Source organism: Bufo gargarizans, chromosome 4, assembly GCF_014858855.1.
Source record: "Bufo gargarizans isolate SCDJY-AF-19 chromosome 4, ASM1485885v1, whole genome shotgun sequence".
In the NCBI taxonomy this organism is placed as follows: Eukaryota; Metazoa; Chordata; class Amphibia; order Anura; family Bufonidae; genus Bufo; species Bufo gargarizans.
The window spans coordinates 191,961,692-191,987,979 of record NC_058083.1 but is presented as its reverse complement, the minus strand read 5'-3'; the positions used below and the strand labels follow the sequence as shown (position 1 = coordinate 191,987,979).

The 26,288-nt window shown below is 43.2% G+C and overlaps 1 protein-coding gene across 3 annotated transcripts in view; it reads right to left on the bottom strand.

Annotated features, from left to right (window-relative positions):
- Window positions 1-26,288, bottom strand: part of TMEM44 (transmembrane protein 44) — a 61,242-nt gene that overhangs the window by 29,945 nt on the left and 5,009 nt on the right. For 2 of the 3 annotated variants that reach the window (XM_044290299.1, XM_044290300.1), the window contains exons 3-6: window positions 18,147-18,240; window positions 13,467-13,627; window positions 3,411-3,497; window positions 1,157-1,327 (exon numbers count right to left, since the gene is read on the bottom strand). In XM_044290299.1, the coding sequence (XP_044146234.1) occupies window positions 1,157-1,327; window positions 3,411-3,497; window positions 13,467-13,627; window positions 18,147-18,240 (513 nt within the window). Of the gene's footprint in view, window positions 1-1,156; window positions 1,328-3,410; window positions 3,498-13,466; window positions 13,628-18,146; window positions 18,241-20,933; window positions 21,010-26,288 lie in introns of those variants that run through there. The other variant, XM_044290301.1, reaches the window with a different exon arrangement.

The following is a 26,288-nucleotide window of genomic DNA, read 5'->3' as shown; positions in this document are numbered from 1 at the left end:
AATTTCTCTAAACCTAGATGCGCCAAATTGTGCCACATTATTGCACATTTTGCACCACAGACTAGGTGCACTCACATCAGTAAATGTGGGCCACTGTTGCATCTTAAGCCACATCTCCTTTCAACAGGCCATACTATCTCCTGCTAAGCCACGTGATGCAAAGCATGTAGACCAGTTCTTTGGCGCAAAGTGCTCCACAATTCAGATACATGTTGAGATGTCAATCTCTCAAGATGAGTTAACCTCTTCCTGAGATGGCGCCTGCTCAGGAGCTGTGCAAGCACCATAACCAGTGGGTGCCCTCTGTTTTAGGCTACACGCACACAGCCGTTGATTTGGTCTGCATCCGAGCTGCCGTTTTGGCGGCTCGGATGCGGACCCATTCACTTCAATGGGACCGCAAAAGATGTGGACAGCACTGCACGTGCTGTCCGCCTCTGTTTCTCCGTTCCGTGGCCCCGCAAAAAATAAAATAATATAACATGTCCTATTCTTGTCTACGCTTTGCGGACAAGAATAGGCATTTATATTAAAGGCTGTCCATGCCGTTTTGCAAATTGCAGAACGCGCACGGACGCCATCCGTGTTTTGGAGCTCTGCGATTTGCGGGCCGCCGAACAAACTACGGTCTTGTGCATGAGGCCTTATACAGCAGACACCCAGTGACAGAGTCTTTGACTGGAGACAACTCCGAGCATGGACTATTAGCATGTATAGGTTCCAGATGGAAGGTATAGGTAAGGTCCAGCAACTAGTGGTGATCCACATGCGGATGCTTTTACCGGGCCGCCTTACACATGATCGTGTCGTTTATGCAAATTTTCCTTGCAGGATTCTGCTGCACCACCAGGCTAAATCCTCACTATAATATGCATGTGTTCCTTGCTGATTTTGATGTGGATTTGCCCAAGTTCTCACTTTTTTTTTGCAAAGCGTTAAATCTGCACTGACAATCCGTATCAAACAATTGACATGGTGCAGACTTCAAAATCCACACTGATAGCCAATTCATGCCATAGAACTGCTACACAGCTGAAGACAAGAACAGACCTCAGCTGTTATGCTTTATACGTGCATGCAAAACTCAGAAAGCTCAGTAATACGTTCCAAATTTAGGAGCTTAATTGGCATATTTTCAGCTCAGCGTAAAGGATACGGCAACGTCCAAGGCAGCAGCGCCCATTGATATGAGGAACCAAGGGATTGCTCTGACAAAATATTCTGGGTGGCGATCATGTGACATGACGGCAGCCGCATACATCATACTGGCCAAGGCAGAAAACAGCACGGCCCATACTCGAACAACTGGGAACACAAGCCCTCTGCACTAAACATACAACATACTTATAATATACAGAATACATAGATGTTTAGCATGTTACATAGCCCTGTATACATTCTTATGTCAGAGAGAAAAAGCACAAGGATCCATATGCCTCACTTACTAAAGTACTGTTGACATTTAGGTTAGTAAATTCTGATGAACATAAATGTGCATTTATATACTGCATAATTTGACATGTTATACAATTAAAATCTACACCACAGGTCATCTTGCACCCCAGATTTTGTACAGGACCTTAATATATGTACATTTATAAGGAATTCCCTTAAAGGGAATCTGTCAGCCCCAAAATGCATCATAAACCGCCAGCAGTACCTTAAAGCTGTTAACATCCGGCTTCTAATGATGTTCTTGTGCAAAATGTCTGAGGCGCATGATTGCTATAAAACAACTTTTATTCCCCCGCAGGTCGTATGCAAATGAGGCTTTCTTACTTCGAGTCAAGGTAAGCACGCCTCCTAACTGTCCCCTCTTTTGTTAGATTGACAGCCTGGGGGGGGGGGGGGGGCACAAGTCTCGCGCATGTGCAGTGCGCCGCTGAAACCCGGCTAACAGCGGCAGCCGGAGACAGGATCGCGCCTTACCAAGGAGAGCACCGCGCATGCGCTAGACTTATGCGATCCCGGCCACACTTCAGGCTGTCAATTAACAAAAGAGGGGACGGTTAGGGGGCGCGCTTACCTTGATTCGAAGCAAGGAGGCTCACGTGAGATTTTATCTGTAGGGGCATTTCTTTAGACCATGCATCCTCAAACTGCGGCCCTCCAGCTGTTGCAAAACTACAACTCCCAACATGTCCGAACAGCCTACAGGTATCAGCCTACAGCAGGGCATTGTAGTTTTACAACAGCTGGAGGGCCGCAGTTTCAGGATGCCTGCTTGAGACGGAGCTGAGGAGCTTGACTCGTATAAAATAGGACTCTTCTCTGGTCAAACATGTAAGATATGACTCCTCTGTTAATCAGCATAAAATGCGGGAAAGCGTTATAAGGCGATAAAATAGGACAGGTTAGTCCTGAGAAGAATATGGATCCATCGCTGGGAACTATCAGGGTAAACAAGCATTAAGGTACATTTGATTTAGAAATACACAAAATATTTTCACGCACAGCCTACAGCAGAAATGCTTTACATACTAGGGCTTTTATTAAAATGTTTCCTGGAAAAACCTGAATATCAGCTAAACCTACCCTAAAACAAGAGATGAAGGGTATGTAACTAGTACTGTGAAGTCTATACCACGCTCTATACAGAATTGTCCTATATTTTATCCCATGTACCAGTAAATGCACAATTACTTGATCCCTGGGATTTATTATGGTGCTAAATAAAGCAGAAGCCGACATTTGCGGCTGACAAATCTGCAGAAGAATCAGCTCAAGTTGCTTACAGATTAGTCGTGAATTGTTCTGCAGCTATCACCTTTTGCATTGCAAATCTGCGATTGAAATACGCAGCATAATTTGACATGTAATACGATTAATATCTACACCACAGGTCATCTTGCACCCCAGATTTTTTTCAGCAGCGCGTGGATGAGATTTGCTAAAATGTCATCCACTTTATTGGCGCTGTAAAATGCTGACGGCTAATCCACAGTGTATCCATACACTTACAGCTTATAAACAGCCACTCCATCCAAGACATTTCCCAGACATACGCTAGTTACAGGGCAATCAACACCATTTCTAACTATATAATATGCCATTGAATACAGTGCACTGTACAAACTGTACGATATTAAACAGCTCTGTAAGACCAAGTTCACATCATCATTCTGATCCACTAGAGAAGCAGAAAGCCAAAAAATAATAAACCGAGCTGAACAGACTATTACAATGGAGTTTCCATTCAAGATCCCGTTTCTTTTACTGGACACAAAGTCTTGCATGCAGGACTTTTTCATCCCGTCTATTTGACAGAATCTGCAGCGCAGATGTGAACAAGCCCTAATATGTACCCTACACACAGAACAAAGGAAGTGATCACTGACCATGCTGTCATGACCAAATCTTCCAGTAAATCGCATCTAAATGGGTGGAGAAATTTTCTGTAGTTCACTTACCACTCTTGTGATGATAGGTACTCTTACAGTCCAGGAGACTAGAACAGCAATGATCCCAAGTGTAAAGCCCACAACATCTGTATTTTCCTGAAATATGATGACAGAATCTAGGGGTTATACGACGGGTAGATGTACAGGGATGGCAGGTAATGCTTGGAGGACACAGTCAAGTTTACTGTTGCTGCTAAAGCTTCTAGCAGACCGCTGATCTGATTCTTCAAGGGATTCTCCGGTCCTATAATGAAATTTTTATCTCCCTAAAATACTGTCGGGTGGTAATTCAATTAAGAATTATTAATTATGGTCATAAAAATAATTAACCATAAAAAAATAAAATTTATAAAATTTGTCAAATTCTTAAAATCATGACCTGGTGAATTGTAGACAACCTACTTGATACAATTCACATCTGAGTCCGACTATTTCCTCAGATAAATAAGTTATTTTTGACGTGAGATGACGTTAATGATAAAACATGTAGTTCTGCATTATACAATAATACACAGGTATTATAAAAATATGCAGATTTATTGGTTACAAGGTTATAAACATATATAAGTAAATAAACACAATGATACATGCAAATGAACTATATATATATATATATATATATATATATATATATATATATATATCGTTAATATAAAGCATTACAAGCTTAACAATACATGTGAGTGGAAATAACTTGTCACATTATAACCAAGCTATTATTAGGTTAGGATATCAAAATATAAACATAAGTTATATACATCACTCCTGTTCAGAGAAAGCCTCATGATATCAGGACGGGCATGTCTAATCCTAGACATCAATATGGAATGCTAAATACATTCTGCCCCCTTCTAACCAACTACACATCGCATGACTTCAGGATGGGAAAATCCATTCAAGGATATAACTTAGAAGAGATAACTGTATCCTTCCGCCCCATCCTGGACTATTTTCACACATATGACTTTGGTAAGACTATTAAGACAAATAACAGGGGTCTAGGATCTTGCTAGACCATATCTTAAATGGGAAGGACTTGAAACAAGTCATTCCTGTGGGAATCCATCACTTAGCTTGGCGAACAATATTATTTATATATATATATATATATATATATATATATATATATATATATATATATATATATATATATATATATATTTTACATACACACACAATTATTTAATGCTTTGCTAGATTATGAGTCTTGATTCTTCTGCAGGTAGAATAAAGTCTCACAATATCCTAAGACTACATCTCAAATATGGAGATGATCAATTAATTAATGTATTTATTCGCCAATCTAGATGGTATAATTTCACCCACACTATCAAATTAGTCTTAATAAAATGAAATATCATTTTCTGTGTCTCTTACCAAGTCCTAGTAGAAATCTCACTTCTGCTCCTAGGAAAGCTGGGTGGTCCATCATAGCGCATCTCACCATGGCTTTCATCTGGATAGACCCCTCTAAAGAGCTTAACTTCTCTTTCCTCTCTTTCTTGTGTGTGTCTTTTCTCCCCCTGTGTATGGTTTATGATCACAAAATTATCAGTTAGACACACCTTCCTAGTTTAGAACTTTCCAATCATTGTCGGATGGGTGTGACTATTGATAAAAATGTGACATCATAACCTTACCCAGAATGCACTGTTGCTACTGTTGTAATGTCACCTATTGATACCTAGGTGGCACTGCTGTGTAAGCCATTTGCATCATAGTATAAAGGGTTAACTTATGGAAGTCTGAATAAAATGTGTTCTATACATTTTGACCTTAAAAGCTCTAATTCAAAGCTATAGGGATTAATTCTGACACTTGTAGCAATTAGAGACAGACCTCTAGGCGTCTCTCTGAATGTTTCTCACACTGTTTATTTGCGTCGTAAATAACTTCAATGTCCTTGTTTTCTCACAGAGATATCAGTACCTCCTCTTGACACACCAAAAGATGTGATTCATGGTTACAAAACACACATCTTCACAGACACTCTTTTAGAGACAAAGATTCTCCTAATGAGAAATATATATAATATACTGAATACATGTTGGTCTTCATAACATATAACAGTATAATATAATATATATTATATGTTCTACTGATTGTCTTATGCTAAGGACTAAGGCTCATTAAATGAATACATGAATATTATATATTTGCTTCATTGATAAATGCCTAATTGTATAGGTAATTATCACCAGCTGCATAGAGCTTATCTTTATCTCTTGTCATAAATTTAAAAGTAGACAAGGAGGCCTCTTCTCAGACTGGTACATTCATGAGAAGAACAACACTAAAAAGTAGAAACCTTCGTGTGACCTTACTTTGGCCTTCTCAAGACATACAAAATTGTAACTATAGTCGAGCATGGCTCTTAAAGGCAATGCACATTCATCTTGACTAAAATAATTGGATATCAATGCATTTACCTATGAAAAGGCACAACAATACCGAAAACAGATGATTTTTGCCAAATATGCCAGTGTTTTATCACTCAGAGCTTTCCTTCCCATGTTCTCTACATCAGCTCATGTGGGCAGGACGTTTACATGCAGAACTTCCTGTTTTCATCTGCTTCCCACTAACTAAACCCAGCATGCTTTGCTCTGCAATGTTTCACAGGGCTTGCTCCGCCTGCCACATTGTTCCCTCTGGAGTAGTCACGCCCCCTACACCTCCGCTCTCTGCCTGTAAACATCCTGCCAGGATGCAGTGAAGCGGAGAAGGATGGTGCCAATATAAAAAACTGGTATAATGATCAAACCTATGCAGTGGTTGGGGTACACTGAGCAGATAAATAAATGGGACCAGAGAACAAATCTCCTTTTACTCTTTAGACAAATGCATTTAGCACTAAGAAATCCACACTCCAGTGCTAGGAACCGGTGGCTGTTTATACCACTAAAGTCATTCACTTGCAGAAATCTCAAATACACAGCTCAATTCAAACCACCTAGCTTTCAGGGCACACCTCTTTGTTGTAAGCCACAGCATGACCCTTTCTTGACTGTATTCCTAACACCACTAAGCCACACCTCCCCTCAATATTAGTAATAAATAAATATCCCACATATGGGATCCATTTTAAGTGAAATTTATATTGTGAATTTTTTTAATGAGACTTAATAAAGATACGGTATTTCTTACTAATATTCAGTGGAGGTGTGGCTTAGTGGTGTTGAGAATTTGATTAGGACCACGCTAAGTATATGGTACGTGGTGGAGTTATTGACACTATCCCTATCCAAACACAATTGTGACAAAACATATAGGCGTGTGAGAAGGAATCACAAGTAACAAAGACCTGGAGTTGTCACCCGTTCCCAGTGTTGTTTGTGTCTAAACAATAGCATATTTGACCATTCTCTACTGGCACCTTACTGATCAGTGAGCGGACCTGTTTACAGCAGCCTGTAACCCATCATGGATTGCTGATTACAGGCTGTAATGCAATAGTTTCATTCTGCTGACAGGACAGAGTTTATCATACAACATATTATTACATGTATGTCTTCAAAAATCATAAAAGTATACCCAAGCAGTGTAGCAGATTCAGCGCACTTTATTATGAAATGGGTTCTCGGACACATAAAACCCCTTTTTATATATGCAGGCTGAGAGCAGGAGCTAAAAGTAATAAAAAAATCCTCTCCCGTCACCAGCGCTCTGGCTTCAATGCTGAGCTCTGTGGCCTCAGAGGTGACTCATGCAGACATGGCACATGACTGCACTGATGTGCCTGATCGTTAGGCAGCAGTGATGTACATATAGATGGCATGTCACACTTCAGGTACAGTGGAGACCAGAAGCAGAGGAGATGGGAGCTCAGTGCTGAAACAAGAACGCTGGTGACTAAATACATTTTTATTTTTTGCACCTTGCCTGTTTATATGAAAAAGAGTTTCCCAGTCTAAGAGAACCCCTTTAACATTAAAGAGGAAAAAAAAACACCATCATGGGATCACTGGTATACAATAGCATGTGACCACAGCAACAAATAACCATTGAGGAAGCAGCCATGACACTTGTTACTCCCATTATGGTGATGAAATCAGGTAACTGCAGAAGCCGTTTCTTAGACTAATATGTCAGCCCCAGATATAGGAGTATTCAGCAATATAAAAAAAAAAAAAAAAACGAAGAAGTAGGACTGCACTCCAAAATAGTGATAAAATCAGCAGTAGTTTATTCACCCATAATATGGCAAGTCTTGCGACGTTTCGGCTCACAAGAGCCATATTATGGGTGAATAAACTACTGCTGATTTTATCACTATTTTGGAGTGCAGTCCTACTTCTTCGTTTCCTATACCATTGGGGATTGCCACTACCCTGCACAGGACCGTGCACCCACGTTCTGGTTGGTGCTCCCACTGGACTTTTCCTTTATAATGTTAAAAACCCCTCAAAAATGTTGGGATGGGAGGGCACGGTGAGTAAAATATAACATAAAAATGGAGCTCCATGTATCCCTGAAAAAGTTTTAAAAATATATACTAAGCTAATGAGAAAAAATAAATAAAGTTATTGTTAAAAATAAAATAAAAAACACAAAAAACAATGGTCGTAAACAAGGGAAGATAGCCTGTCTTATACTGATGTTAAAAAAAAAAAAAAAAACTAACCATTTCTTTGGTAAAAGGTACCAAGTATAATGTTGGTATTTTATGCTTTACTATAGCAAGAAATACCGGTAGTTATGGCGTTTTAAATTTTGCCCGATTCCACACAAGAAATAAATGTAAAAAAAAAAAAAAACACAACACACAACACCACTATACAATGAAGGTCAAATACCACAGTAGTCTACAGTGACTGCAGTGGTCATCACTTTTTCTCACAAATGGTTATTACCTCAGGCAGTGCAGAGGTATTTGCTGGATTCTCAGGACTTGCTAGCGCTTTTTGATAATTGTAAAAAATACAAATCCAACTAATCTAGTCTTGTTCATAGTAGCTGTGCACAGTAACTCCTGAAGCATCAGGTTTTCAGAACTGTAGCCAAACAAATCCAGTACCAGAAATAGTCCAATAAAATCCACAGTTTATGGCTTGATAAAAAAAATCCATATACAAGAACCCACTCCTTGGTCTACATGTTCGGCTAAAAAGCCTTACACATGGCTCATAGCTAGAGTAGATTCCAGTCACCATTTACAATGGAATTTTGGCGTATATGAAAAAAAATCTGCCAGGGCCGATGGCCCTGCCCATGCCATGCCCCTTTTGGAAAATTGAGGAGAGTTTTTTTTATTTATTTTTTGCGCCAGTTTCTTGGTGTATGGAGACTATGAATGTCACCCAATGTTCCTAAAATCCGCAATGGAAATAAAAAAATACACCACATCAACATGCCCTATAACAGGACCACCATTATTGCAATAACTATTAAAAAGGTCTCATTAGTCCTTCATTCAGTTTTTTAGATTTTATTTTGTAGGCACACATAGGTTGGTACAGTAAATATAACAGACTGAACAAATGTTACGGTATGACTACCATTTAAGACTAAGGGGTCATTTGTCAAAACAAACTGGCAGTGTTACCCGTAGCAACCAGAGATCAGTTTAAGGCTCCATTCACACATCAATAATAATAGGTCCGCATCCATTCCGCAAATTGCGGAACAGGTGCGGATCCATTCATTCTCTAAGGGGACTGAATGGATGCGGAGAGCATTTCCGGAGCGCACTGCCGATCTTGCGGTCCGTGTTCCCGAAAAAAAAATAGAACATTTTCTATTCTTGTCCGCAATTGAGGAATAGGAATTTCTATGGGGGTGCTGGCCGGGTGTATTGCAGATCCGCAATGCACTACGGACATCTGAATGGACCTTACAAGGGTTGTCTCAGCTGTATGACCAGCGTCTATAAGAAAATGGGGGCATATCCTAGCGATATGCCCCCATTCTCTGAGATGAGACAACTCCTTTAAAACAAAATAAAAGCAGAGCTCAGATTGGTTACAGTTTTAGACAGTTTTGAGAAATGAGGCAAATCAATGTTTTAGGGTTCAAATTGTAACCTTTACCTGGGATAGACCTCAGTTTTTCTACACAGTGACTCAGCTGATCCCATAGGTTTTCAATGGGATTCAGGTCTGGAGAAAGTGCAGGCCACTCCATTTGAGGTACCCCAGTCTTCAGCAGCCATTCCTTAATGATGCGACCTTCGATTAGCTGGTGCATTGTCGTCCTTAAACATGAAATTAGCCTGTGTTGTTCATGCAGAGGCACAATAACTGGATTAATGATGTTATTCAAGTCATATGGGCTTGTCACTGTGCCATTCATGTGTAGACACACTTGCCCACACTAACTCCACCACCAAAGGAGTCTGGTGACAATAATGGCTGATGCATAGCGCTCTCCTTGACGTCTCCAACATCAATGGCGGCCATCATTTCTGCTCAGCGTGAATCGACTGGTGCCTCGTTCATCGTAAATACTCCCTAGCCCATGCAAGATGATGAACCCTGTGGCCAGGTACCCTTGCAGGTTATCTAGCACGCAGACCATGCTGATGTAGTCTGATGTGACACTTGGGTTCCTCTCACCTTACTTAAGTGTGCCTGGAGATGTATGGCATTCATCATCCAACTCTGCAGGGTATTTTTCCCAATGAACAGTCATCAGTGTGGGATGTGGTCAAAGGACGTCCACTTCTCTGCCTTTCCGTGACTCTTCCAATATCTCTGCATCTCTGTTGCCACCTGCTGATAACACTATGTGACACTCTAAGCTTAGTGGCCACTTCTGTCTGAAGCCTCATAATGGCGATGTACTGTTGATCAATTGTTAGGCGTCATCTTGGTCTCATGATGTCAAAATTTTAACAGCATGATGAGGAGCTCTGTTTAAATACCAATTCTAATTGAACCAGGAAATTTATTGGGCGATTCATGGATCAAACACCTGTTGTGAATTTTGCCGTTAAGCTCCTTGTTAGAGAACAGCAAGTTGTGCAAAAGATACTTAAACATTGCACGGTTAGACATGTGCATTCAAAAGTTTAGAGAAGGTCACATTAAGTTCACTTGTAAAGGTTAGAGTGCATTCTAGGATCATCCTGAAATTTCACCCACAAGTCAAATATCCCTAACTTTTTGTGAGTAGTATATAAATATTTTTTTAAGCCAGATCTTTTGTATTATAGGAATTGAAATAGAACAAGAGAGCATTGTACATGACCTGAGCACTAAGGTATGTGATGAATGAGAACACTTCACAGCTGCTGTAATACAAGTATATTGCAACAGCAGTGGGATTATGAGATTTTACTTGGTAAAAGTTCATCTGATCTTGTTTTGGGGTAATGCTCTGTTCACACTTGCATTTGAGCCTTGCCAGTATTTTATACCTCACTTTTGTTACCAGCAGTTTAGACATTAGTGGTTGTGTGTTGAGTTATTTTAAGGACACACCAGATTTACACTGTTATACAAGCTGTACACTGACTACTTTACATTGTATCAACGTGTCACATCTTCAGTGTTGTCCCATGAAAAGATATAATAAAATATTTACAAATATGAGAGGGGTGTACTCACTTTTGTAAGATGCTGAATATTAACCATTATACAGTATATAATACTTCTGCAGTTTCACCAAAGTGTACACATACATTTGTGTAATAATGACACACACAATGAATAAACTAAGGATTACCAACGATTCACTCATTTTCAAGGGATGCTGCGCCACTAAAAATAATGGACACTGGGGGTCAGTTATCAAAGACTGGATTTTTACGCCAGTCTTTGATAGCTATGCGCTGCTGAAGGAAGCACCCAATTTATAACAAGGTTCAGGCCATATCATAAATTGAACGAACCTCCGGCAGTCATGTGCGACTGGAGCGAAATCTACTTCACTCCACTTTTACACCAGTTTCCATGAGCAAATGTTAACAAATTTTCTGGATTGATGGTTGAGCCCTGGCCCGGCCACCAATGCTCCCAAGTGGCGCAACAAAATAATGTCACAAAAAGGCCTCTTTCAGGCGGGCGTTGCGGGAAAATGTGCGGGTGCGTTGCGGGAACACGCGCGATTTTTCTGCGCCAGTGCAAAACATTGTAATGCGTTTTGCACTCGCGTAAGAAAAATCACGCATGTTTGGTACCCAAACCCGAACTTCTTCACAGAAGTTCGGGCTTGGGATCGGTGTTCTGTAGATTGCATTATTTTCCCTTATAACATGGTTATAAGGGAAAATACTGTATTTTACGCCCCATAAGACGCACTTTTCCTTCCCCCAAAATGGGGGAGAAATGCCCCTGCGTCTTATGGGGCGAATGCTTGCAGTTTTACATCGCTGGCAGCGATGTATCAGTGAGCGGGGACTCGGGGAGGGACTGGGAGGAGGGTCTGGGGGCTGGCAATAGCGGCGGGGCGGTGCAGTCAGTGTAGTATAGCACCGCCCCGCCGCTCCAGTATACTAATATAAGATGTCATTTTCAAGTAATACTTATTAAACTTGCCCCCTTAGTCCTATTACTACCTTACATCCTAATCGCGGCAGTAGAATTCAGGCCGGGCGGGCGGGCGGCAGCGTAACTCTTGTCACGTGCCTGCGCCGCCTACTTTATGAATGAAGCAGGCGGCGCAGGCAAGTGATGCCAGTAAGAGACGCGCCGGCCGCCCGTCCTGCCTGCCTGAATTCTACAGGACTGAGGGGGCATGTTTAATAAGTATTAATTGAATATGACATCTTATTTTAGTATACTGGCGGCGGGGGCGATCTGTGGATGGCACAGTTATGGGCTGGGGGGGGGGGGGGGTGTCTGTGGATGGCACTGTTATAGGCTGGGGGGGGGGGGTCTGTGGATGGCACATATATAACAGTGCCATCCACAGATTTCCCCCCCCCCCCCCTGTAACAATGCCATCCACAGATCCCCCTGTAATAGTGCAAGCCACAGATGCCCCCCATAACAGTGTCCGTCATCCACAGATCCCCCCCATAACAGTGTCCGTCATCCACAGATCCCCCCCATAACAGTGTCCGTCATCCACAGATCCCCCACATAACAGTGTCCGTCATCCACAGATCCCCCACATAAGTGTCCGTCATCCACAGATCCCCCACATAAGTGTCAGTCATCCACAGATCCCCCACATAAGTGTCAGTCATCCACAGATCCCCAGTAATAGTGCCATCCAGAGACCAAACACACAGCACACCTTTTGGTTAAAAATGATTTTTTTCTTATTTTCCTCCCCAAAAACCTTATGGGCCGGTGCGTCTTATAGGGCGAAAAATACGGTAATAGCATTCTGAATACAGAATGCATAGTAAAATAGAGCTGGAGGGGGTTAAAAAATTAAAAAATAATTTAACTCAGCCGGCATCTCCTTCTGTCTTCATCTTAGCTGTGTGGAGGAACAGGACCTGTGGTGACGGTCACTCCGGTCATCACCATGGTAAAAGATCATGTGATGAACGGAGTGACGTCACCACAGTTCCTTTGACTGCAATCAGCAAAGAAAGAGAGAGGAGATATGCCAGCTACGCGAGCAAGTGGATTAAGGAGAGTTAAACATTTTTTAACCCTTCTAGCGCTATTGTACTATGCATTCTGTATTCAGAATGCTATTATTTTCCCTTATAACCATCCCGATCGTCTCCTAGCAACCGTGCGTGAAAATCGCACCGCATCCGCACTTGCTTGCGGATGTTTGCGATTTTCACGCAACCCCATTCATTTCTATGGTGCCTGCGTTACGTGAAAAATGCACAAAATAGAGCATGCTGCGATTTTCACACAACGCATAAGTGATGCGTGAAAATCACCGCTCATGTGAACAGCCCCATAGAAATGAATGGGTCGGGATTCAGTGCGGGTGCAATGCGTTCACCTCACGCATCGCATCCGAGTGGAATACTCGCCCGTGTGAAAGGGGCCAAAGGGTTCTTACAACTTTTTTTTATGCCAAACCTGGCGTAGCAGTCTTAGTAAATTACCCCCAATGTTTTGACAGAAAACAAAATGTATTTTGTACCTTATGGGCATCCTTGGAAAACTAAATTTCTATTGTTTCCTTGTCTAAAACAGGAATGCTAATTACCTGCAGCATGGTTCCAAGTAACCTTCTCTGAGGAGAATGAGGCAGTTCCATAGAAGGAAGGTCATTTTCTACCATGGAGTAACAACACCCCAAGCTGATAAGCGTAAAGAGTGACAAAGCAGATAAGACAGGCTTGTGCTTTCTTCTGGAGTTCCTGTGTTCTGTATAACGGGAACATAAAATGTTTTTTACCATAATGAGTGAGGTTCACCTCCACCCAGTTGTGCCAAGCATCAAAATCCTAAATCACGTTACCTGTGCCGTACAACTCCCCCCCCCCCCCCCCGGTAAGAAAAAAAAATTGGGGTTAGGCCTCCTGAACACGAATGCCGTGTGCGCCGATTGGTCATGCTGCAGCCCTGCAAATTGAGGGCTACAATGCAAAAACATTGACCCTGGGGCAGCCGCAGTGGATCACAGACCCATTCACTTTGACGGGTTCGCGACATGTCCTATCTTTTTGTGGAACGGAAGTACGGGACGGAAGCACTCCGTAGTGCTTCCGTAGGGTTCCGTTCCGTGCTTCCATTCCGCACCATTTCAAATCTCCGGACCCGTTGAAGTGAATGGGTCCACATCAGTGATGCAGAACGCCCACAGAACGGCGCACAAGTATTGCGGATCCGCAAATGCGGTCCACAATACGGCTATGGGCAGCACACGTCTGTGTGCAGGAGGCCTCATCTTATGTACTATAGGAATAGTTTATTGTGCCTTTGCCTGCACTCTGGCTGAAGAATAAAATAAAAATAAAAAAGTGGGGGAATTTATGAAATTTGCTATACCAGTTTTGTGACATTAAAAAAAAAGGTAGCAACTTCATCCAAGAGTGGGCGTGGCATGTACAGGAATTAGCAGATGGGGCGGGGTCTCAAACAGAACAAATGTACTGTCATATACACCAGAATCTGTTGCACAGAGGACCACAGAGGCTTCAGACTAGCAAGAAGTTTGACGCATCTCACACCAGCAAAAGGATATTAAGATATTAAACTCTAGTCTTGATTAGGGATGAGCGAACCCTAACTGCAAAAGGGGCACATAAGTACAATATTGATGACCTATACTCAGGATCAGATCAGTGGTGGTCCGACTACCTGCACCACCACCGAAGGATGCAACTTCTTCTTGCAGCCAGTGAAGTTATGTTCATTGGTCACATGGCATTTAAGTGAACAGGCCTGGGCTACAATACCAAGTACAGCCACTATACAATATATGGTACTGTGCTTGGTATGCTGTGTGGAGGCAGCAGTGCTCACTGGAGCGCAACAGCCCCTTCAAACAACTAATTGGTGGGGGTTTCGGAAGTCTGCATTCTGACAGTTATACCTGTGTAACAGACTTGAGGGTCTTTTTTTTTTTTTATGATTTTGTAATAAATATAAATTAAAAAGTTTCAATTATATTGTGAAAGAAATGAAATTAAAACCCCAAAAGTATTTATGGTATTATTTTTAATCATTCACTATTACAAGAACATGCCAACATGCTAAATCAATTATGCTGACTTTGGTACAACAACCTGCAGGACTGCTGTAGCCAATAATAATTAGATAGGTCAGCAGAAATTTTCAAATTATGCATATACACTCAACATTGGATTTGCAACACCAAGAAGGACAGGCAGTTAGGTCATGCAAATCAAAGGAGTAGCATGTATCACAAAGAGCTGAAAATTGTCACATTTTTAAGCACCTCGCTCTAATCGGTATTGTGTGGGAGGGGCATAAAAGTCACAAGTTTTTTTGGCCACACGAAATGTAAAAAAATAAAAAATAAAAATCAGATCAAGTTGTTTGGGAGATGCCTCTTTCATCGACATGCCAGTTATCGCCACTTGTCACAAACTGAGAGGGACAGAATCCTTGAATTTAGAGACCTTAGGCTACTTTCACACTTGCGTTTGGGGTTCCGCTTGTGAGATCCGTTTGAGGGCTCTCACAAGCGGCCCCGAACGGATCCGTTCATCCCCAAAGCATTCTGAATGGGTAAGGATCCGTTCAGAATGCACCAGTTTGGATCCGTTTCGCCTCCATTCCGCTCTGGAGGCAGACACCAAAACGCTGCTTGCAGCGTTTGTGTCCGCCTGGCCGTGCGGAGCCAAACGGATCCGTCCCGACTTACAATGCAAGTCAATGGGGACGGATCCGTTTGACGTTGACACAATATGGTGCAATTGCAAAAGGATCCGTCCCCCATTGACTTTCAATGTAAAGTCAGGAGTCCCTATTAATATACCATCGGATCGGAGTTTTCTCTAATCCGATGGTATAATTTTAACTTAAAGCGTCCCCCATCACCACGGGAACACCTCTATGTTAAAATATACCATCGGATTTGAATTAGAGCGTGAAAACTCAGATCCGACAGTATATTCTAACACAGAGGCGTTCCCATAGTGATGGGGACGCTTCAAGTTAGAAGATACTAAGAATTGTGTACATAACTGCCCCCTGCTGCCTGGCACCACCCGATCTCTTACAGGGGGCTGTGATCTGCACAATTAACCCCTCAGGTGCCGCACCTGAGGGGCTAATTGTGCTGATATCAGCCCCCTGATCGGGTGCTGCCAGGCAGCATTGGTGGCCGGTGCGGCCCCCCCCTCCCTCCCCAGTATTAAAAGCATTGGTGGCAGACACCACAGGCTAACAACCCCCCTCATCATTGGAGGCAGCGGAGCAACATTTCCGATCGGAGTCCCAGTTTAATCGCTGGGGCTCCGTTTGGTTACCATGGCAGCCAGGACGCTACTGCAGTCCTGGCTGCCATGGTTACTTAGCTTATACTGACCTGCGCTGTCTGTGGCCGGTGCTCCTCCTACTGGTAAGTGACAGGTCTGTGCGGCGCATCGCACAGACCTGTCACTTACCAGTAGGAGGAGTGCCGGCCGGCCACAGACAGCGCAGGTCAGTATAAGCTAAGTAACCATGGCAGCCAGGACTGCAGTAGCGTCCTGGCTGCCATGGTCACCAAACGGAGCCCCAGCGATTAATCTGGGACTCCGATCGGAAATGCTGCTCCGCTGCCACCAATGATGGGGGGGGGGGGAGGGGGGGGTTGTTAGCCTGTAGCCACTGCCACCAATGCTTTTAATACTGGGGAGGGAGGGGGGTGGGGCCGCACTGGCCACCAATGCTTTTAATACTGGGGAAGGAAGGGGGTCTGGCCCCTGCTGCCTGGCAGCACCCGATCAGGGGGCTGAGATCCACACAATTAACCCCTCAGGTGCCGCACCACGTTAATTGTGTGGATCACAGCCCCCTGTAAGAGATCGGGTGGTGCCAGGCAGCAGTTATGTACACAGTTCTTAGTATATTCTAACTTGAATTGTCCCCATCACCATGGGAACGCCTCTGTGTTAGAATATAGTGTCGGATCAGAGTTTTCATGATCGTGAAAAGTCAGATCTGAAAAAGCTGTTATGCAGACGGATCCGCACTGAACGGATACTATCGTTTGCATTTATAGGGGCGGATCCGTCTGTGCAGATACCAGACGGATCCCCACCTAGAGCAAGTGTGAAAGTAGTTTATCACTCCCGCAAATCACTACGCACCTAAGCTGAGATATCAACACTGTTCAACGGCTTAAGCACAACATTCACAACCAGCTACAGGTGTTCCATTGAACTCGGGCTACTGCCCTCAGCAGTAAGATGGCAATGGAGGGCTATCTTCTTCAGTGATATGTCCTGCTTTTGTCTCTGACTTAATGATTCCCAGAGATTGGTCTGTAGACCACATGGGCAACACTATGAAGAGGCCGGACCCCTGTAGTCTTCATTGCAGGTACACTAACAGCTCAGCGTTAGGCCTCATGCACACAACCGTTTTTAAGGTCTGCATCCGAGCCGCAGTTTTTGCGGCTCAGGTGCGGACCGATTCACTTCAATGGGGCCGTAAAAGATGCGGACAGCACTCCATGTGCTGTCCGCATCCGTTGCTACGTTCCGAGGCCCCGCAAAACAATATAGCATGTCCTATTCTTGTCCGTTTTGCGGACAAGAATAGGCATGTCTACAATGGGCTGCCGTTCTGTTCCGCAAATTGCGGAAGGCACACAGGCAGCTTCCGTTTTTTGCAGATCCGCGGACTGCAAAAAAACAGCACAGTCATGTGCATGTAGCCTTACATTGATTTGGTTATAGAAAAGTGGTACACACATTTCTCCAAAGTGTCCCAGGAGCCATATTTCAACAGAACAACTCCAGGTCATATGTTGCTCGTCCTACTGCGAGCAGCCTGTGTAACCTAAACATGCTACCATGGCGCCTGCAGCGTCGCGAGACCTGTTTCCCATCTAGCTGATCTGGGTGTCATTGGTCAGCAATTGCAGGGAGCAGCCAGCCTTGGATCTCGATGATTTGCGTGCCCAAGTGCATTCACCGTGGCCGAACATTACTCAAACATCTATTAATAACTGCATTGATAGCATGCAAAGGCAGGTAAGTGCATCTATTTCTGTGCTAGACAAGTCAAGATTTTTTATTATTTTGTCTTCAATTTTGATCATTTGCATATCATTAACCTATCTATCAATCCTGTGATTTCCATAATTCCACGACATTTCCTTCTTGGTGCTGCAATTCCAATGGAGTGTAATTCTGCATTCAAAACCTCAAAATTGAACGAAGCTTTAAAAACATTCTCCCATAACCTCTGCAATTGTATTACTTACTTAATCTCACTCTGTGGTTGGAGTTACATGACGGGAATAAAGTCAACACAAAGTTTATAACATCCGACAATGCCATATATGCCCCGGTGATTATCTGTTTACAAAAGGGAGGAAAGAGAATTTAGATAACATGCATACATAATGATCATACGTAATAAAATACATAAGAACGTGCAGGATAAAATAGCTAAATACCATGAACATGTAAATAAATGTATAGTACAGAGAAGTCTGAATCAGATGTTTGGCTTTACATGAGTTCACTTACTGTATAAGCACTGTTCACATGTGAACACAACCAGCTAACGCTACTTTTACACTAGCGTTTTCAATTCCGCTATTGAGATTAGTCATAGGGTCTCAATAGCGGATGAAAACGCTTCAGTTTTGTCCCCATTCATTGTCAATGGGGACAAAACTGAACGGAATGCACCAAAATGCATTCAATTCCGTTAGGTTGCGCTCCAATGGCAGACAGAATAACGCTACAAGCAGCGCTTTGCTGTCCGCGATGTGGTGCAGAGCAAGACGAATCCGTCCTGACACACAATGTAAGTCAATGGGGATGGATCCGTTTTCTCTGACAATAGAAAAAGGATCCGTCCCCCATTGACCTTCAATGGTGTTCAAGACGGATCGTCATGGCTATAGAAGACATTATACAACCGGATACGTTCATGACGGATGCATGCGGTTGTATTATTGTAATGGAAGCATTTTTGCAGATTCATGACGGATCCGCAAAAGATGCTAATGTGAAAGTAGCCTTATGTGCTCTGAAAAGGACACTATTCATAAAGTATTCTCCTTTTAGAAATCGATAGCTTGTGTACTACACGAGAAAATCAATACCGTTGCCTATCACATTCTGCATCAATAGATCTGGGAAAACGGATCTACACCTAAACAGTCTATCACAATTCTACAGCATTCAATGCATTTTACTTATTTTGGACTAAAAACGATTTTTTCAACTGACCATTATTATAAAGATTTTAATAGTTTTTCCTCTCCAGATTTTAGTTTCATTGCATCTACAGAGACCATTACTCTCTGCCTCACACTGAATCTGTCAGGGAGCTTCTCTGATGGCTGGATCTGTAGACCTCATCTCTGACCAGCTTATAAAACTCATCACAGCTAAATCCTATAGGGCAGGGATCAGCAACCTTCGGCACTCCAGCTGCTGTGAAACTACAACTCCCAGCATGCAAACATGCTCGGCTGTTCTCACAACTCCCATAGAAGTGAATGGAGCACTCTGGGAGTTGTAGTTTCAGAACCTCTGGAGTGCCGGAGGTTGCTGATCCCTGCTATAGGGCTTAAATGAGTGTTTATGAGCTGTCACGAGTTCAGAGATAAGAGCTACAGATCCAGCCGTCAAAGCAGCTACCTGATGCATTCAGTGTAAGGCAGAGAGCAACAATCTGTAGATGCACTGAAAATGATATTTAGCCCAAAATGAGTAAACTGCAATGTTAACAGCTATATACACCTTTGGGGACGTTTTTATTTTTATTTTATTTTTATATTGTCTTGCAATAGTACACATGTACAAGGGTTTTTTCAGGATGTAACATTGAATGTGGTAGCTGCCGTACCAGGCAGGGTAACTTTCGAATGGATGTTGCTGTGCTGGGTACTGCTTTGCTCATTGGTAAGGTCATGGTGGTAGAACTCCCATCTATCATACTGTGACGGTCTAGTCTAAGGATAGATGATGTTGTATTCTGGAAATCCCTTTTAAGTGGTTATTCACTAACTTCTTCCTTATGCCATTTCTAAAATGGACACAACTGACCTATACAATAAACCTATTCACAAATCTGTTTTGTAACGCATCCATGTGCCCGGTCCACAACGCTAGATGCAGATCAGACTTCTCATTCAATGAAAAAAAAAATGGATAGCAAATACAAAAAGGTATTCATGTACTGTTTTCCCCGGCTCCATTTTTTATCGGCATAAAAACAGACACGATCTTGTGAATGAACACAGTCAAATATTATGGAGTGCCCACCGGTAGTACAGTAGATACACATGTACTGTTGTGTGCACGAACCCTTAGTAATATTTGAGGCACTGTATTCTCCTCTAGTAAAAATACAATTATATGGGCACCATATTCAGGATCGGTGTTAGGGTACTTTCACACTAGCGGTTTTCTTTTCCAGCGCTGAGTTCCGTCCTAGAGGCTCAAATCCGGAAAAGAACTGATCAGTTTTATCCTAATGCATTCTGAATAGAGAGTAATCCGTTCAGGATGCACAAGGACGTCTTCAGTTTCTTCAGTTCAGGTCTTTTTTACTGATCAGGCTTTTCAGAAAACCGTAGCATGTTGTATTTTTACCTCCGGCCAAAAATCCTGAACACTTTGACTGAACGCCGGATCAGGCCTTTTTCCCATTGACTTGCATTAACGCCGGATGCGGCGCCGTGTGTTCAGTCAAACCGGATCCGGCTTTTGCATGTTAAACCCGAAAAATGTGAAAGAAAAAGTTAAAGTCCATAAATGGCGGATCTGTTTTTTCCAATGCATTTTTTCATTGTGATCAAAATCCTGATCAGGATTCAAATGTAATCCGTTTTCACACTTTTTCCGGATCCGGCGGGCAGTTCCGGTGTCGGAATTGAACGCCGGATTTAAACAACGCTAGTGTGAAAGTAGCCTTATACAGATGTTGAAAACAGACTTCTGTATTATAGTTTATGACCTTCCAATTGCATTTATGGAAAACCTCTGATGTAGAATAAAAAAAGTCAAAAGTAATCAGTGTTGTCCCTCACCAGCAATGGAGTTGTGAAGCTCCAGAAAACCCGATGGCCCCGATTTATCATACCTTCACTCCAGAATTCTGGAATCATAAAGTCGCAAAATAGGGCTTTTGTGATTTTTTTTTTTTGCATTTACTTGTGTAAAATGTAAGCACTTGCGCAAAAATCTGCGACTTTTTACACTCCCTTGAGAAAACTTTTGCGACTTTTTCAATTTTTACACCACTTACTAGTTTTGTAATATGGGTGCAAAAGTGTCACGGCGGACAAGCACTCAGACACACAGAAAAACCAACAACCAGGCTCTGAGCGAGAAGCAGGGGAAGGGTCCCCTCCTAGTTAATCCCTGACCTCTCTCCCTGCACTGCTCAGCTCACAGGCAGACGTTGGTGGTAGGAATGCGGTGTCCTCGTGCCTGGGCTAATACACCCTAACTTCCCTGAGATGGTGAAAATGGGAAATAGCAGCAGCCTGCTCGCACAGAACCTGGATGGGAGAGAAGATACCAACACAACTAAAACAGCAAACAACAAGAACAGAAACCACACTTATCTTAACAGAGCTGGGACAGAAAACCTTCCTTGCTTGCTTCCTAGGCCAGACTGATTTCTATAATCCACTCAGAGCACTGGAATTGAGAGCCATTTAAACTAATGTACCCACCCAGTGCACCTGCTGGATCCGCCTCCCATCACGACTCCAAAACAAACACTAAAGACGTGCTGCTATTCTGGCCGACCTCCGCACATAGTCAGAGCCGGGCATGACAAAGTGGGTGTGGTTAGCTATGTTAATGAGTTTCCAAATTTATCTTGTGACTTTAAAAAAAAAAAAAAGTAACAATCTCACTCCAGGAGGAGGGTGGAGTAGGAAACTGGAGTAGCTTCTCTAGACAAAAGTGTTAAGTTTAAAGAATAACTAAACCTTTATATAAACTTTTAATATGTTGTCCTTAATGCCCTAATAAAACTCTCTCTAATATACTTTATCAATCAATTTTCTATTTTTACTACTCAAAACTCTTCTTTTTACACCGCTGAGCTGTCAGTGGTGTACACAGCACATTTTATCAATGGGGTTGTGTAACACCCCAGAGTGGTGTTACCACTCCTACACATTTCTACTGTCTTTATTGAGCTAACCTGAATGTCATCTTATGCATTTATTCCAGGTCCTCCACACTGTGCATTCCTAACAATATCTGTGAAGGTTCTCATTTATCCAGGTCATGGTATATCTGTAAAGAATAAATCCATGCTGTGTATAATTACCAGATGTTGATTCAGTTACATATTTATTCCCAGAGAATTCTTGTACAGTCACTCAGAATTGAGAAAGCTCGTTGGAAGAACGAGTGAAACGTTTAAGAAATCTACAGTAAGTCCAGTTGCCTTGATTTATTCTTTACAGATATTCCTAACAATGTTATGTAACCGTTCATGTAATATGCCTGGTTCACCAGCAGGTGGCAGCAAACACGGCAGATCTGTACTTGGGGAGAATGGAGCTTTCCATTCCATTCAAATCCCCCTCTGTGGAGAAGTGGGCTAGTCCCACTTCCTGCAGGAAGGGTGGGGACAAGTTCTAGTCAGTCTAGCTTACCCCCTGCTAGGCCTTAAGCTCTGCTGGCCATGACGCCAAAGCTTAAAGCCTCAGAGCCAGGAGGAAAGTTCCCTGGCATAACTTAGAGTCAGAGCCAAAGCCTGGGGTCCAACGGTATCCAGGTAGGAGCACCGTGACACACAAAGACATTTGGGCCGCACCATAACACTACTTGGCATTTCCTACACCTGGGATGCATTATATAGAGGCCCTGGGGTGAGGCCGCCCATTGCAGTTGCAGCAGCACTTTGAGTACGAGCTGGAGTGCACATTTCTGCTCCTGCCTGTGCTCCCCGGAGGATTCCTAACTAATGTAATTGCACATGGGTACCCTGTACCCATGTACTATGCCAGGATTAGCTGAGCAGAGCGGGCTCCTGCCTGCTCCGCTAAGCTAAGAGCTGAAATGCAGTTCTCTCAGCTAAGCTGAGCAGGCAGAAGGAGCAGCTCGCTCTGCTCAGATAATCCTGGCATAGTACATGGGTACAGGGCAGTGGCATAGCTAGAAATAACTGGGCCCCACAGAAAATTTTTGAATGGGGCCCCCCTTCCCCAGTAATTTTTTCGCAACCCCTTCCTTTCATGCCGCCCTCATTCCTGTGGCTAGTAAAGATCGCTCTCTCAAACCAGGCTTGGCAGCTGTTCCATCCGTTTCCTACACTGTCTATACTGTCATTGTGTAATACTGTTGAGGCGGCCCTGACAAAATCTTTTAGAGCCCCAAAGCAGCCACTTCCCCTGCAGCTATGCCCCTGGTACAGGGTACCCATGTGCAATGTCAATAGTTAGTAATGCTCCGGGGAGCACGGGCAGGAGCAGCAATGTGCACTCCCGCTCATACTCAAAGCGCTGCTGCAACCCCATTGATAGAATGTACTCTGTACACCACTGACAGCTCAGCGGCAGTGGCGTACCTCCAATAGAGGCAGACCATGCAGCTGCTATGGGGCCCCTGGGGGAAGGGGGCCCGCAGTGGAGGATAGGCCCCGCCGACTAATTACACTTGTATGGCTACCTGAGAAAGTAAGAGGTGGAGAAGGACCTTTGGTGATGTCATCAACCATGTGACCAGTGCAGGAAGCCAATAAATAGCAGAGCAGCAGAAGTCTAAAGGACCTTTGGTGATGTCATCATCATGTGACCAGTGCAGAGGACTGGTGAAAGACCGGTGGCATATCACTGTGAGGGGGCGGAGCTTCTGTGTGGTGCCTGGAGGAGAAGTTAGTGGTGTTCCTAGAACATCCTAGAAAAGCTGGGAGTTGTAGTTTTGTCGTATTATATGTTTCTCAATGTAATTTAAACGTATGCCCTAGTACAGGCTGGTAATGCTGGGAGTTGTAGTTCTCTCCTCCTATACCCCCTCTTTTAAATGTATACTGATGCCCCATAATAAGTCTGGCCATACTGGGGGTTATAGTTATTTCTTTTTAAAGCTCTTACATGGTACAACTAGATGTCCTATAATCTGGACATGCTGAGAGTTGTAGTTCTCTTTTCTTAGGCTGGATTCTCATCACAGTTTAGTTTTCCGTTTTGCATGCAGGACTTTTTTCTGTCTAAAATAACGGATCTCCGACAGATATGGCAATTCTTTATTTTTCTGTTCATCTGACAGATCAGAAGAACTGAAAACTAAATGGTGATATGAACCCGGCCTTATACTCTGTGTAATATCTACTTGTATCTGATCATAACAGCCTGGACATGCTGGAAATTGTAGTTCTCTCCACTTTCACCTCTCCCTGTGTTGCTCCCTAATTTCCAATAATAATCTGGTGATGATGAGACTTGTAGTTCCCTTGTCACTATTATAATGTTCTGCAGCAGCTGAGGTGAGTATTAGGCTTCGTTCACATCTGTGCTGGTGACGTTCACTGTTCTGCCGTCATAGGAGCAAATCAACGAAAATCACTGGCGATCTGGCGCTTCATGGACGACAACACCCGACAGAACCCGCTGACTATGATGAGATCTGTCAGGTTTCCATCTTCCAGGCTATAAAATTGTGTCTAGCATTTATGACTTGATCCACGAATGAGGCCCCAACACAGATGTGAACGAAGCTTTTTATGTTCTGCAGCAGCTGAGGTATGCATTAGGAGGTTCTGACAGTTCATAAGGTAAGGGGGGCTATGGTGGCACTGGTATACTATTATGCCAGCACCACCATAGCCACCCCCCCCCCCCCCATGAGCCGTGCCTGTGTGCTGCTTATAGTAGAAAGTGCCCCAAGACAATGAATGGGGACAATGAAAAGCGGGTTTTTTCCCGGTATTGAGACCCTATGACGGATCTCAATACCGGAAAATAGAAACGCAAGTGTGAAAGTAGCTCCTAATGTCTACACGGCTGCAACTGCTGGGGGTATGGCAGGGGAGAAGCCATGGCAGGTGGTGGGATGGGCCAGTGGACGGAGTTAGTGGGGCCCCATTAAGATTCTTGCTATGGGGCCCAATGATTTCTATGTACGCCCCTGCTCAGCGGTGTACAAAGAGCAGAATTTTAAGTGCACAGTGAATGCTTTAGGTAAGGAAAAAAGTGTATTTAAAATAGAAAATCGATTAATAAAGTATATTAGATATAGTTTTATTAGGGCATTAGGGATAACATATTAAACGTTTATATAAAGGTTTAGTTACTCTTCAAGAACAAACCAAATTCATCAAGTAACGTGACGTGACATTTGATAGCAAAACTGACTTAAAATATTATTCTCATAATAAATTCCCCCCCATGGCTCTTGGGCCCTCTCAGTAGTGAATAAATACCACAGACTTGCATTTAAAAAAAAACCTCTAAATTCTACTTTCCTCATAAATCAGTGCCACCCATGTCTACAGGTTGCGTAACATCATGTCATGGCTGTGCTGTGGATGGGACGTGGCCACCTTGTGGCTAAGTACTGTGCACCCATAAAAGCCACAGCAGGATTATATTAACTAATTACAACCAAATTGTTTATTTGCTGTTCATTTTTAATGTCCTTGTGGTAACATGCAAATCCACATGGCCATTAACAATCGTACCCTAATGCAACCTGCAATACCACATGCAACCCATGGTATGGTCAGGGTGTGGTTCCATTCCTAGAAGAAAGCAGCCATGTTTTTCTAAGGGCTCTTTCACACTTGCGTTGTCCGGATCCGTCGTGTACTCCATTTGCCGGAATTACACGCCGGATCCGGAAAAACGCGTAAGAACGCATAATTTTTTCTTTCCGGATGCGTCTTTCCGGCTTTTTTGGTAAGATACTGATCCGGAAATCCCGAAGCCAACATCAACGTTTTTTTTCCGGATCCGTCGTACGGATCCGGTATGGGGCCGGATCAGTCGTCCGGATCCGTTGACACAGCGGATCCGTCGTGTACTGATGAGCGGATCCGGTATGTAAATTATTTCTTATCAGAAAATTTCTAGTTTGTTTTACAACTAATAAAATATGCAAGGGACACACAATACTCACCTCCAGGAGCTTCTTTCACGCCCTGTCTTCTCCCGTGCGGGCTGTCTAGTGGAAGTTTTCGCTCCAGCCAAGCCCTTCCTACTTCCTGGCGCAGGCGCAACTTCCGGATCCGTCGTTGCGTCGTTACAACTGAAGATGTTAGGACGGATCCGGAATAATACATTTCAATGGGCTATTATTCCGGATCCGTCGATGTGGCAAGTGTTCAGGATTTTTGACCGGAGCAAAAAGCGCAGCATGCTGCAGTATTTTCTCTGGCCAAAAAACGTTCCGGTCCTGAACTGAAGACATCCTGATGCATC